This window comes from Athene noctua, chromosome 1 (genome assembly GCF_965140245.1).
Source record: "Athene noctua chromosome 1, bAthNoc1.hap1.1, whole genome shotgun sequence".
Taxonomy (NCBI): domain Eukaryota; kingdom Metazoa; phylum Chordata; class Aves; order Strigiformes; family Strigidae; genus Athene; species Athene noctua.
Window position 1 is genome coordinate 52024718 of NC_134037.1, and position 11080 is coordinate 52035797.

Genomic DNA, 11080 nt, shown 5'->3' on the forward strand with positions numbered 1-11080 from the left:
TTCTGTAATTCAGTACAGCACTGCTCTGGAAACATCCTTCCAATGCTGTTTTCCTGCAAATGGCATAATGAGGAATAATAAGCAGGTGCTTCTGAACATAAACCCAGAACAGCAGGAGTATAAAACTACTACAAATGAAGCAATTAAGTAACCACACTGTTCCTTGTTTATTGACAATCTTTATTAGAGCTGACTTTCCGTGTTTAGAGGTTTCCTAGGAAGTATAAACACAAATCAAAGTGCTACCCCACAGTAAGAAATCTTTATTTGCACAAAAAGATACAAACAACTAGTATTTCAAAGTTCATCCTATTTAGTACATATAATACCAAAAAGGCAAAAAATAAACCAAAATGAAAGACTAGCAGCAAAAAGAATTCTAGTTCTCCTTCAACACAATCTATGTGCTTCCACATTTCTCTAGGAAACAGAGTATAAAGAGAATTCCATCAATTTATACATGAAATATCCTACCAAAAATATAACACTGTGTAAAGAAAGTTAGTAGTACAAATTTTGGTGGGAAAAAAAAGGAGAAAATAGTAGATGCAATATTAAAAATCTCAAGTGTAAACTTTACTGCTGCTTTAAAATAAAACCCAACAAAAGTCACATGAGTATTTCCGTTTGGCTTAGCAGCCAGGAAAATAAGAAAAGCTGATTTTTTTTTTTTTTTTTTTAAAGTGCTTAACCACCATATCCAAAAGTAATGACTTTCAGACCTACTTAACATGAATGTGCTCAAAAAGCCACTGCTTACAGTATAAAAGCTGTCATTCTGAAATGCTGCGCATACAAACTGGCTTTATCTGCACAAATGAAAGATTGCTTTGAACAGCTCTCAATCATATGATGTCCCAAATCAATGTAATGCTATTAGAGCAGGCAGCTAAATAAGTCCCAGAAAGTTGAAGTTTAAGAATAATAGATATAAAAAAATAATTTTTTTTTTTTTAAAGGCAGCACGCCTTTCCCAGCCGCAAAAAAGGTAACTTTATGTAATAAGCAAGAAAAACAGAGTTTTACGTTATGGTTGTAAACTATCTAGAACAAACTGTTGACCTAGTAATTCACATGTTTAACAGAGGGAGATAAATACTTCTTACTGATAAAACACAAAGAGGCAATCATATGGGTGGGACCAACTGCTAACATATTTTACTTACTATTAAACATACTGTCACCTTGACTTTAGAACCAACAGTATGTCCTAACTCAAAAATACCCACAAAAAAAAACAAGAAAAACCAATGACTTGAAGAGCTTTAAGACTGTTTTGTGACACTGTGATATATTTATTTGAGCCTTAGTGCAGAGGGAAAATTTAACATTGTAGGCTCCAAAGCAAGTCGAATACATAAAACTGCTTCATGGAGTTTTTTGACAGACATCAGACACACAAACTGCAAGAGAAATTTCATTTTTCAGCTGTAATGGTCATTCATTTTCACCTCAAGGTTAGAAAAGAAATTTTAAAATGGGAGCAAAGACTCTGGCATTCATTAACCTCAAGTACAGCTATAAATCATTTCAACCCCACCACTCTCCCGAATCAGGACTAGCATAACCAAACTGAACTGCCGGTACCGCCGCAGCCGTTGAATTGTGCCCACAACCTGAAGTAGCGCTATCCAGTCCCACAGTTATTGTATTAACTTCTCCATCAGCTTTGGAATCCTGCAAGCTTGAATTTGTTTCTATACATCTATTTTACAGGCCCAATTTTTTAATACTATTTCTTGAAAGTCATCAATCCCAAACACAGTATCTTCACTGTCCTTCAGGACAGTTCTTAAGTTAGAGACCCCTCTGGTTCATTTACCAGTAAAACACATTATCTGGTAAAGGTAACTTTTCCCCAACAAAGTTCCTGCATATTAAGCCATAGCAAGCTCTAGACCAGGAAATTCAGCACCTCCAGTGACTTGACTTTACCCCACTTACCCACAAAAAAACCAAAAAAACAGCCATCTTTATAATTAAAACAGAAAGGAAATAACACAGTAGACAAACAGTGAAGCATCCAATTACCCAAGTAGACTTCTAAAATAAGCCTCTGAAAATGTAACATTTGAAAAGCAATTATTTTAGTGGTTAGAGTGTGCAAATGACTAAATACATTGCCTGTTTCTGAGAACTGAATACTGTAGTCATCAATGATTACTGTTTAAGTCTAGTACTGGCAGTTCTGTTGCATTTGTTGCTGGCTTTGGACATTATATATTAGCACTTTCTCTGAATATTTCATGCTCTTTGCCTTATTCTTTTTTTTTTTCCCCAACAGATATCCTGACTTTGGAGTAGCATAGGAAAGATGAGAACTTTTTCTTTTTTAAAGGTTTCCTGTCCATCTCAAGTATGGCAACACTGAGTATTATGTGGAATTAAACATAACATTTCAAGAAGGAACATCTAATACTATTTCAAGTTTTGTCTATGAAAACCACCTCAAAAAGATTCAGAATCTCAGGTTTCTGTGAAACAAATACGATAAATATGAAAAAATACCATGCAAGGAAAGCGCAGTTATTCTATTGATGAAAAGTACAAAAGCTTAGAAACAGAAAAACACCAGCTTTAGCTCGAGATTATAAAAAAAAAACAAAACACCACAGATTTTTCAAAACCAGAGTCCATACAGTGTCACACAGCCCTGCCTTGTCATGTTTGTTAATATCCTTGCTTAGAAGTCAGACAGCATTTTGTTTAACTTGTGTTTCTCTGTATCATTACACTAAACCATAATTAACTCCTCTTTTGTGCCGGCCTCATTCCAACACAATTGTACCCACTGTATACCAGCAGCAGTTCTCAGGTTTTGTTTTGTAGCTCAGCTGTATTTTTCTTGGATGTTCACAAGACTGGCATTTGACTGGATGCGCTTGGCTAGAAAGGGAAAAATTATATGAAAATTAAACACAAAGAATTCCACAAAACTAGTCTCTCCACTCCCTCTATTTATCCGACACAGACTTGCAAACAGCTTTCTGTTCACGTCCAGAAACTTTAATGAAAAGATATGGCTGAAGCTCTTTACTACCCTTCTTGAGGGGACAGCAGCAGACTAATAGTCGCTATTAGCGCCGTCAGCACAGCTGCAGGCAGATCTGGCTGGGCCCCTTCTCCCACAAGAGCCAAGCGAGTCCCTGGCACCACCCAACTCTAACAGTGAAATGCCAGCACCATCACTTACGCAAAATGAGTATCCGTTTCTTCTGCTTTGAGTGAAGGAAGCTACTAAGATAAAAAACAATAGGTAGGAAGAGAATAAAGGATGAAACTGCAATCACCGGGACTGTATCACTGCAGGGAACTGAGCAGTTGAAAGTCCTGCTCCAAAGCTTCCGAGTGATGTTCATCTAAAAGAGAAACATAAGCAAGCCGTGAAAGTGAGCACATCCATTTCTGCTGTGCAGCATGGCACACTCAGGCCTCAAGACATTCAAGTGTTCAAACATGACCTCAGAAAACAACACTTTAACAGATCTCCCCCCAAAAGCCAGCAAATCCCTGGAAATATACAAACAGACAATTGAAACAGAGCCAAGATTTCACATCAAAATTTTCACAAGTTTCAAAAACACACTCAGATACACTGTAGACATTGCCACATGCCTATTTCCCAGAAAACTCACTGACAGCCTGTGGGGACAGGGCTAATCCCATACTTTCAACAGCACTCCTTTTGCCCAACCACTTAAAAACCCACAATATAACAAAGCTTTTTCCAAACATATGTCGCCAATGCTGAGGACTCCTAGAAACAGCTGCTGTAATAAGGAATCAATTATTACACTGGCTAGAACAATAGCAGTAAAGCTTCGCATTAAAAGCCAAAAGATTAAGAGTTGGTGGAGTTTTTTTTAAAAATCCATCCCCTTCACAAGAACAAGAAATTAAAGTGCAGCTACTCAAACTGGAATGCACTCAGGTGACCGGGAGCTTCAGTCACGCTCCTACTGCACTGACTGAGGAGAGGACAGCCCCACCAAGCTAACTTCCCCCCACGGGACATCAGCCTGCCAGAGGCATTGCCACTTGTACTGCCCCACACAAAGGGAAAAGGCAATCCCTAGCAAGGCAAGTGCAAATAGCTCAGATTAATAAAGACTTCCCTGTTGAGTATTAATAAATACTTACTGCATCTTCCACATCGATACACAAGTGGGCGGAGTGCCCAGACTCACCACCTTGCCTGTTCATCCTTTGCAAGTTGTTATACAGGTCACTCAACTTTTTGTAGGTTTCGTTGCAGTTTTTACATACTTCTGTGTAGTTATTTGGTGATAAATAGATGGTTTGTCCCTAGGGTTATAAAACAGCATTCACATAGAGTTTTAGGGCATTATAAAAAAACCTTGAAAACTAGACTCAAGTTTGAGCCAAAACCCAGATTTCTAGCATCCTAGATTGAGTAAAGGCCCAGACACACAACTCACATGAGAATGCAGAAGGAAAAGGGACCAACTCTAATTCACTAAGGACAGGATTAATTTCCCACAGATTATGTACCTCAAACTGCTTCCTGAACTAGCAGCTTTTTTTTAAAAAAAAAAACACACTTATTTTTAAAGTACAAGTTGCCAGAAGGAGAAAAAAAAATTACTAGTAATTAACTGTTATTCTGGAGCCAGAGATCAAGTTCCTTAACGCTGTGTTTTGGTGTTCATTTGCCTGTACCTAACACATAACTTTGTAACTGCTGAGCTGTACTGACGGGGACAGACTTTGCCACAGTAAGTAATCATTTTCATTTGTGGCCTTCACCACCCCTGAATGCAGGACAACACACTTGAAAGTAAAAGTACAATCTCTAAATTCTCTATATTCCCACCCAGTAATGGCTGTATCAGCTACCCACCGACCACGGGGTTAAGTTCTAGCTCAGACACTTGAACTGATCAATAGGCCAGTCCACACTGCTCCTGGCCAAGGCCTATAAAGGCACATTTCCTATAAATCATTAATAATAATTTTAAAAAGCAGGCAGTTTCTTCAGATATTGTCTCATACCCAACATTTCTATTTTTACCACTGATTGAACCCAGAACTTGGTCAGTTTCTGATTAAAATGGAATACATGCAGTTTCTTAGATTATTTAGGGCACTTTCTTTGAGGACAATTACCACATTTATTTCACTATGTGAATTTCATTGCCTTTTCAATATGGACAAACTGTGTCTATCCATAATTTTACTAGTCAAAACAACTGTTACAATGATTTAAGGTACAGGTTCTTCTGAACTAGTCTATATTATCACAAGGGTGTTTAAAGATTGAATTGTTAAGTCAAAAGACAACAGTTCTCCAAAGAGGCAGAAAAAGAGACCTGCAGCATGCAGACATGCTGTTTCTTACTATATAATTATCAATTATTGTGAACTCAGAAATTTTGATGTGAAGTATCACTGCAATTATATACAAAATGAAGTCAAGGTGACTATCAATTGGAATTAATTTTAAGCTCTCAATCTGTAAATATCTGCATTTTACAGATCATTGCGTTATCTGCCTAAAATTCACAAATTCACCAGCAGTTTATTTGCCTAACAGGTATCTGAGGTTTATACAGCATAAATAAGATTTTGCTAGCAATTAGAGGATTTAGTGCTTCTCTTAAACACACAGCATAAATACCTGAAGGTTATGTTCAAAACATGTCAGAGATTTATTGAATAAATCCAGGAACTCTACAGTAGAATTTGATAATCCCTCACTGCTGTTCTTTAAACAATCTGTCAAAAAGAAAGAAAAGTATCAGGATATTGTAATTTCTAATATTTCCATAGCCGACAAGCCACCCAGACACTCCACTCCTGCAAAAAGAGCTCTCGACTATAAAAGACAGGTCTAGTCAACACTGTGGTTTCCTTATCTGCCTGCCACTGATGTCTTAGACCTGCTGACCTAACTCTTCATCGAGAACATATTTCAGAATTAATTTGCCTTGATTAAGTGAAAGATGAAGACTATCATCAAGAGCTTTCTGAAGAGGGGGTCTGAATTACCTTTGGACTTTAAGATAAAACAAGACATTACTTTTATTTCCTACCCTGCAAATCTGGCTTTGCCCAGCAACAGTAACAGCCATTATGGGAAAGCAGAAGCACTAGCAGTGGAGATGAAACAGAGAGCATCCAGGAAACAGCTAGACCACGAACACAACAGCAGAATCAGAATGTAGGTTATCACTGTTTAAGAAAAGAGCTGACCATTTCACCAGCTTTGAGGGGAGATGTGGGGCTTTCTTCCCTGTCATAGGCTTAACCCTACCATGTTATAGCTTCCATCCATTCCACCCCACTTCAGGTGCTCTAACCAGACAGACCCTGGAAAACAACAGCGGTTTGGGACTTCAGATTTTCAGCAACAGCACAGTGAGAGCAAGTCAACATCCCAGAAAAATCTCCTGAAAGAAGCAAGCACTGTCAGTGTTGAGGGCAAGCATTCAGATGGACACCGGGCAGGCAGCACACAGGTCACACGCTAAGCACGGCAGGAAAGCACAGTCCACAGAGCTCCTCCTGTACTGCCTTTCCATCCCTCACAAATGAAAACAAACTCTTTCGGGCCCTCAAGGGGCTCTGCAGCAAACCCAGCATCTTTAACACTCAACTCCATGGTGCTATTCCCACTGCGCTGTAGTACACCTATTAGTGTAGGGTCCCACTTCCCACACCAGGGCAACGGCAAAAAGCCACAGTTGAGCTGTAAGCGTGTCACAGCAGCATCAGCATGGGGTCAGTGAGATACAGAGACTTGGACACCCTCCACCCATCAAGTGAAATCAAAAGCATGGCTGTGGAGGCAGATACTGTTCAACATGTAAGCATCCCAGAGTTAGCAACTTCATTAACAAGGAAAAGTTTCTTATCTAAGTTTTATTTTAAAATGGGAAGATGGAGAAAAACAGAAGAAACCGCAATGAAGCTAAGGAAATTCTCCAGCAAGGTCTGTAGAACCCAAAGAAAACTAGCAAGACTATAGTTTGAAAGAACAGTCTAAAAGAAATACTTATATAACAACTAAGTTTTCTGACAGACTAGTGCCCTCGGATTTTGGCAGTATCCCTTACAGAACAAAAAGCTCTTGTATCCTTCAGTGGAGTGGCTCTAATTTAGGATTTGTGTGTTATCTACTGACTGTATTTAAACACATACATACAGTTCTGATCTGTGCAAATTTTAGGGGCTAAGTCATAGTAGTAGCATGAAAGCTGCAGAACAAGTCACATACTTGCACAATTGGCTGCCTCCCAGGTTTCATTAAAGAACTCCGAAAGGGTCACAACTATCTGCAGCCTGTCTGAGGTCAAGATGCTTTTGGCACAATTGTGGCTCTCAGAAGAATTCTAGAAGAAAGAGGAAACAACAAAAAGACCCAATCAAGTGTTAAAAATACAAAGGGAAAATTCTGAAACCTATTTTAAACAAGCACAGCTAAACAATCACAACACATCACGTCGATATTTCTAGAATAGGCAGAGCAGAACTGACAGAACAATAAAAATCTTTTGATCTTCCAAATCATACTATGAGCACATGACCTCTGAAGACCTACTAGGACTGCATGCAAGGCAGTCAAAAATACATGACTGCCAATGAAAAAAAAAAAAAAAAAAAGGCAGAGACACAGGGCCCTCTCTGCCAGGTAGCTCATAGTCATCCATTTCTGGGCCGCTGCCCCAGGAGCCAGCCCAAGGCATCTGCAGCCAGAGAGGCAGACAGGGTCATTCTCATTAGACTGAAGGAATATTTGAAGATGAACCAGTGGACTGGCCTCAAAACAAACACAAACAGGAGAAAACCTCCAAACACACTGTACCAGCCTACTCTATCAGCAGCAAACTTGCCCCCCGGTTGCAGCAATACCAGGAACACAGTCCTCTGCAAAGCAGTGCCTGCAGCCACTCTCCCAAGCCTACGACCAGGCTGGGCTCTCGTCCCCCCAAGCCACAGGTACTAAGCTCATCTATCTCAGCAAGCCACCCAACACACCCCATCCTCAAAGCAGGCACTGGCCCAACTCTTACAGCAGCTTATTCTGTGGACCATGCTCATAAAAAAAAATACAGAGCAACTACGAAAGCAGTTACAGAATAAACAGGAAGTATCCCTATCAGAATTCAGAATGTTTTTCTCCTTCAAAGCTTTATTTTCTCCCTAAAATCACTGATACAAAACCATGACCTCCAGTCAGCTGACTCCTGTGCTCTAGCTCCTGGTTTCTGGCTGCTAAATTGACTTAAGCACTTCTCAAAATTGCCAAAGCTGCCAAAAGCCTCTTTGATAAGTGACGTGGGACAGACGAGAAAATAATCTCTTTAATGAGAAACATGTTCCTTAGAGCTTTATGAGAGATTCAGCTTCCGCCTCTCTTTGTTAAAACAGGTTTATTTTTTAAATAAGAAGTTTCCCTTGGAGATTCAACTGCAGAAGTTGAATATTGCCACATCTGGTAACTCCTATATTCACCCACGTTCATTTCTACTAACTTACAAACAGATACGCAAGAAAGTTTTTTATGCAGGAAACTCTCTGGTTGCTTCATGACAGCCTTTAACTGTGAAACCTCCTTACTAGCTGGACTTAAGAGTGCAAAAAAGCACTTTCAATCTAAAACTGAATCAAGTAAACCTTTATCTTTCCCTTAAATATGTTTGACTAATTTATTCTTTAATTAGCCTAGTGAGGAGGATTTTACATTTCAGAGATGTCCAAAACTTAACTTGGCTGCTTCTTTCACATGGCACTATACTATTGTAGGATGGCGAAGATAAAAACATCAAATATCTGATTACTTGTGATCACTGACTGAGGTTGCAAGAGGTCACCTCCTTTATTTATTTGGCTAGTTAATCCATGCACAGAAGGAAAACCAAACACTAATGCAGATGTTTCTTCCAGACCACACAGTGGACCAGTCCTCCCAGGCTGCCAGTACATAAGCACAGCAGCTGCAATGAATTCATACATATTCTAGGTACTGGGATATGTTTGGCAACCTAATCCTAGCCAAAACAACATGCTGAAAACACCCAAGAGAATTACATACACAATTTCTCACTTCCACATTACCTAGTCACTGGTGTGAAACAGCTTCCCTATGAGAAACAGACCACAGGTTTGCAAACTAAAACACAATACCAATGGCCCTGGTGAGGACAAATATCAAATGAGAACCCATGTGTTTTTGCAATACAAGTCCTGGGGTGGTGAGGGGAAACAGGCAGACAACAAAACAAAATCAGAAATACTTCTTCACATGACAGATAGCTAAGCTATGAAGTGGCTGGCAGCAGGACACTGTGGCACCAGAAGTTTACCTGGGCTTCAAGAGCAACAGATTTTTCTTGTCAATGGCAATTCTAAATAGATTCAGAAATCCCAAAACTGAAGCGCAATCCAGGGGACACACTGCCAAAAATTTGCTCTGTGCTTGTACTCTTACCAGGGCACCCACTTCTAGCCATCATCAGAGAACAAAGGTCCTCTGGTCAGATCTGCTATTGCCATCCTCATATCATCCCAGGGACTAATTACAAACAGATGAACTGGATGAGACATGCAAAACTAGTCACAAACCACCTCTAACGCTACAAAATGAAAAAAAAAGACGATCAAGAGTCTGGAGGATGTAAACAGAAGACCCAGCTTCAGTCAAGGTTTCCCACTGGTGGGGTCCAGAGACTCCAGCCAACACTCAGGACTTTAGTTGGCTGCCACACACTCCCATCAGTTTTAGAGCCACAAACACTGTGACAGGACTCCCTGCAGATGACATACATCACTTGACACTGCTTCAGAGACCACCAATTTTCCAAGAAGGGCCACGTGACTAAGCTCTGGCCATGTTCCTCATTAGTGCTATACAACAACCTGCGAGCCAGAATGCTACTTTAACCATTGCTACATCAGCAAGAACAACTCAAGTTTTTCCACCTGCACCGAGGAGCAAAGCTTTTTTCTGCAGGTGGAGCTACTTGCCCCAAACCATGCCAGGAGCTGGCTGCACGGACCACGCCACAACACCAGGCAGAAGCAGGCAGCCAACAAACACTCTCAACCTCTGCTAAACCACCTTACACGCCTGGTGGGGCTTACTGCCTGGGAACTGACCTTCGCAGGCGAGATCCGCTTACCCAAAACACTGTGCCCCGCTGAACACGTTAGTGTCACAGGTCACAGCACCAGCCACACCCAGGCCCAGCCTAACACACGCCGCCTCTCCTCACCCTCCACGCAGGACCGAGGTGCGGAGCCGGGCGAGACACCGGCCGTCACGCCACAGGGAAGGGCGAAGCAGGTGGGACCCGCCTGCCTTCCCGAGGACCCCACACCCACCCGCGTACAGCCCAGCTACGTTCTGATACAGAACTTATGTGACTGGAAGCCTCAAGGAAAAAGCCCAGGTTCCCCCAACACGGCACCGGTGCGGGCAGGGCCGCAGGCTGGCCCCCGCCCCGGGCAGCCTCGCAGCCCCCCTCGCTCTCCCGCCCGCCCGGCCCCGCGGACGCACCCCGACGGCGCGGGCGATGTTGCCGTACTGTGCGAGGAGGTGGCGGTAGTGGCGGTGGCAGGCCTGGCAGAGCCGCACCGGGCGGGCGCGGCGGCCCAGGCAGCCCGTCAGCGCCGCGCTGCCCTCCGCGAAGGCGGCCAGGAGGCGGCGGCACTCGGGCTCCAGCTCGGGCAGGTCGCCGGGCAGCCCCGCGCCCCACAGCTCCTCCGCCAGCTCCTCCGCCTCGCCCAGCGCCTCCAGCGCCAGGGGCCGGCGCATCTCGCCGGCGGCGGGGCGGAGGGCGAGCGCCAGGGCGGGCAGCAGCGGCAGGAGGCAGCCCAGCGGCGCCATGGCGGCCGCGCCGAGGAACCGGAAGCGCCGCGCCGAGGAACCGGCCCGCCTCCGCCGCGGGGAACCGCCGCCCATTGGCCGGGGAGGGGAGGGGAAAGGGGCGTGGCCTTGGCGCGGGAGGCGTGGCCTAAGCGGGGGGCGCTGTGGGGGGGGGTCGGCGGCGGCGGGGGGGCAGCGATGGCGGCGGGGGTGGCGTGACATCTTCCCGGGTCCTGGTGTGGGCAGGGGGGC

The 11080-nt window shown here is 43.2% G+C and overlaps 1 protein-coding gene across 1 annotated transcript; it reads right to left on the reverse strand.

Moving 5' to 3' along the window:
- Positions 1-243: 243 nt before the first annotated feature.
- Positions 244-10869, reverse strand: OSTM1 (osteoclastogenesis associated transmembrane protein 1). The gene is made up of 6 exons (XM_074896122.1): positions 10520-10869; positions 7238-7352; positions 5639-5736; positions 4141-4305; positions 3194-3359; positions 244-2886 (listed from the first exon to the last, which is right to left on the reverse strand). Exons 1-6 carry the CDS (start codon positions 10847-10849, stop codon positions 2831-2833), a joined length of 930 nt encoding a protein of 309 aa, XP_074752223.1. The 5' UTR covers positions 10850-10869; the 3' UTR covers positions 244-2830.
- Positions 10870-11080: the final 211 nt, after the last annotated feature.

Coding starts and splice junctions, on each gene's coding strand:
- OSTM1 (XM_074896122.1), bottom strand. CDS start 10,849: ATGGCGCCGCTGGGCTGCCTCCTGCCGCTGCTGCCCGCCCTGGCGCTC. Junction 5,737..7,237: donor GGAGGCAGCCAATTGTGCAA/GTATGTGACTTG, acceptor TCTTTTTGACAG/ATTGTTTAAAGAACAGCAGT. Junction 4,306..5,638: donor GTTTTGAACATAACCTTCAG/GTATTTATGCTG, acceptor TTATAACCCTAG/GGACAAACCATCTATTTATC.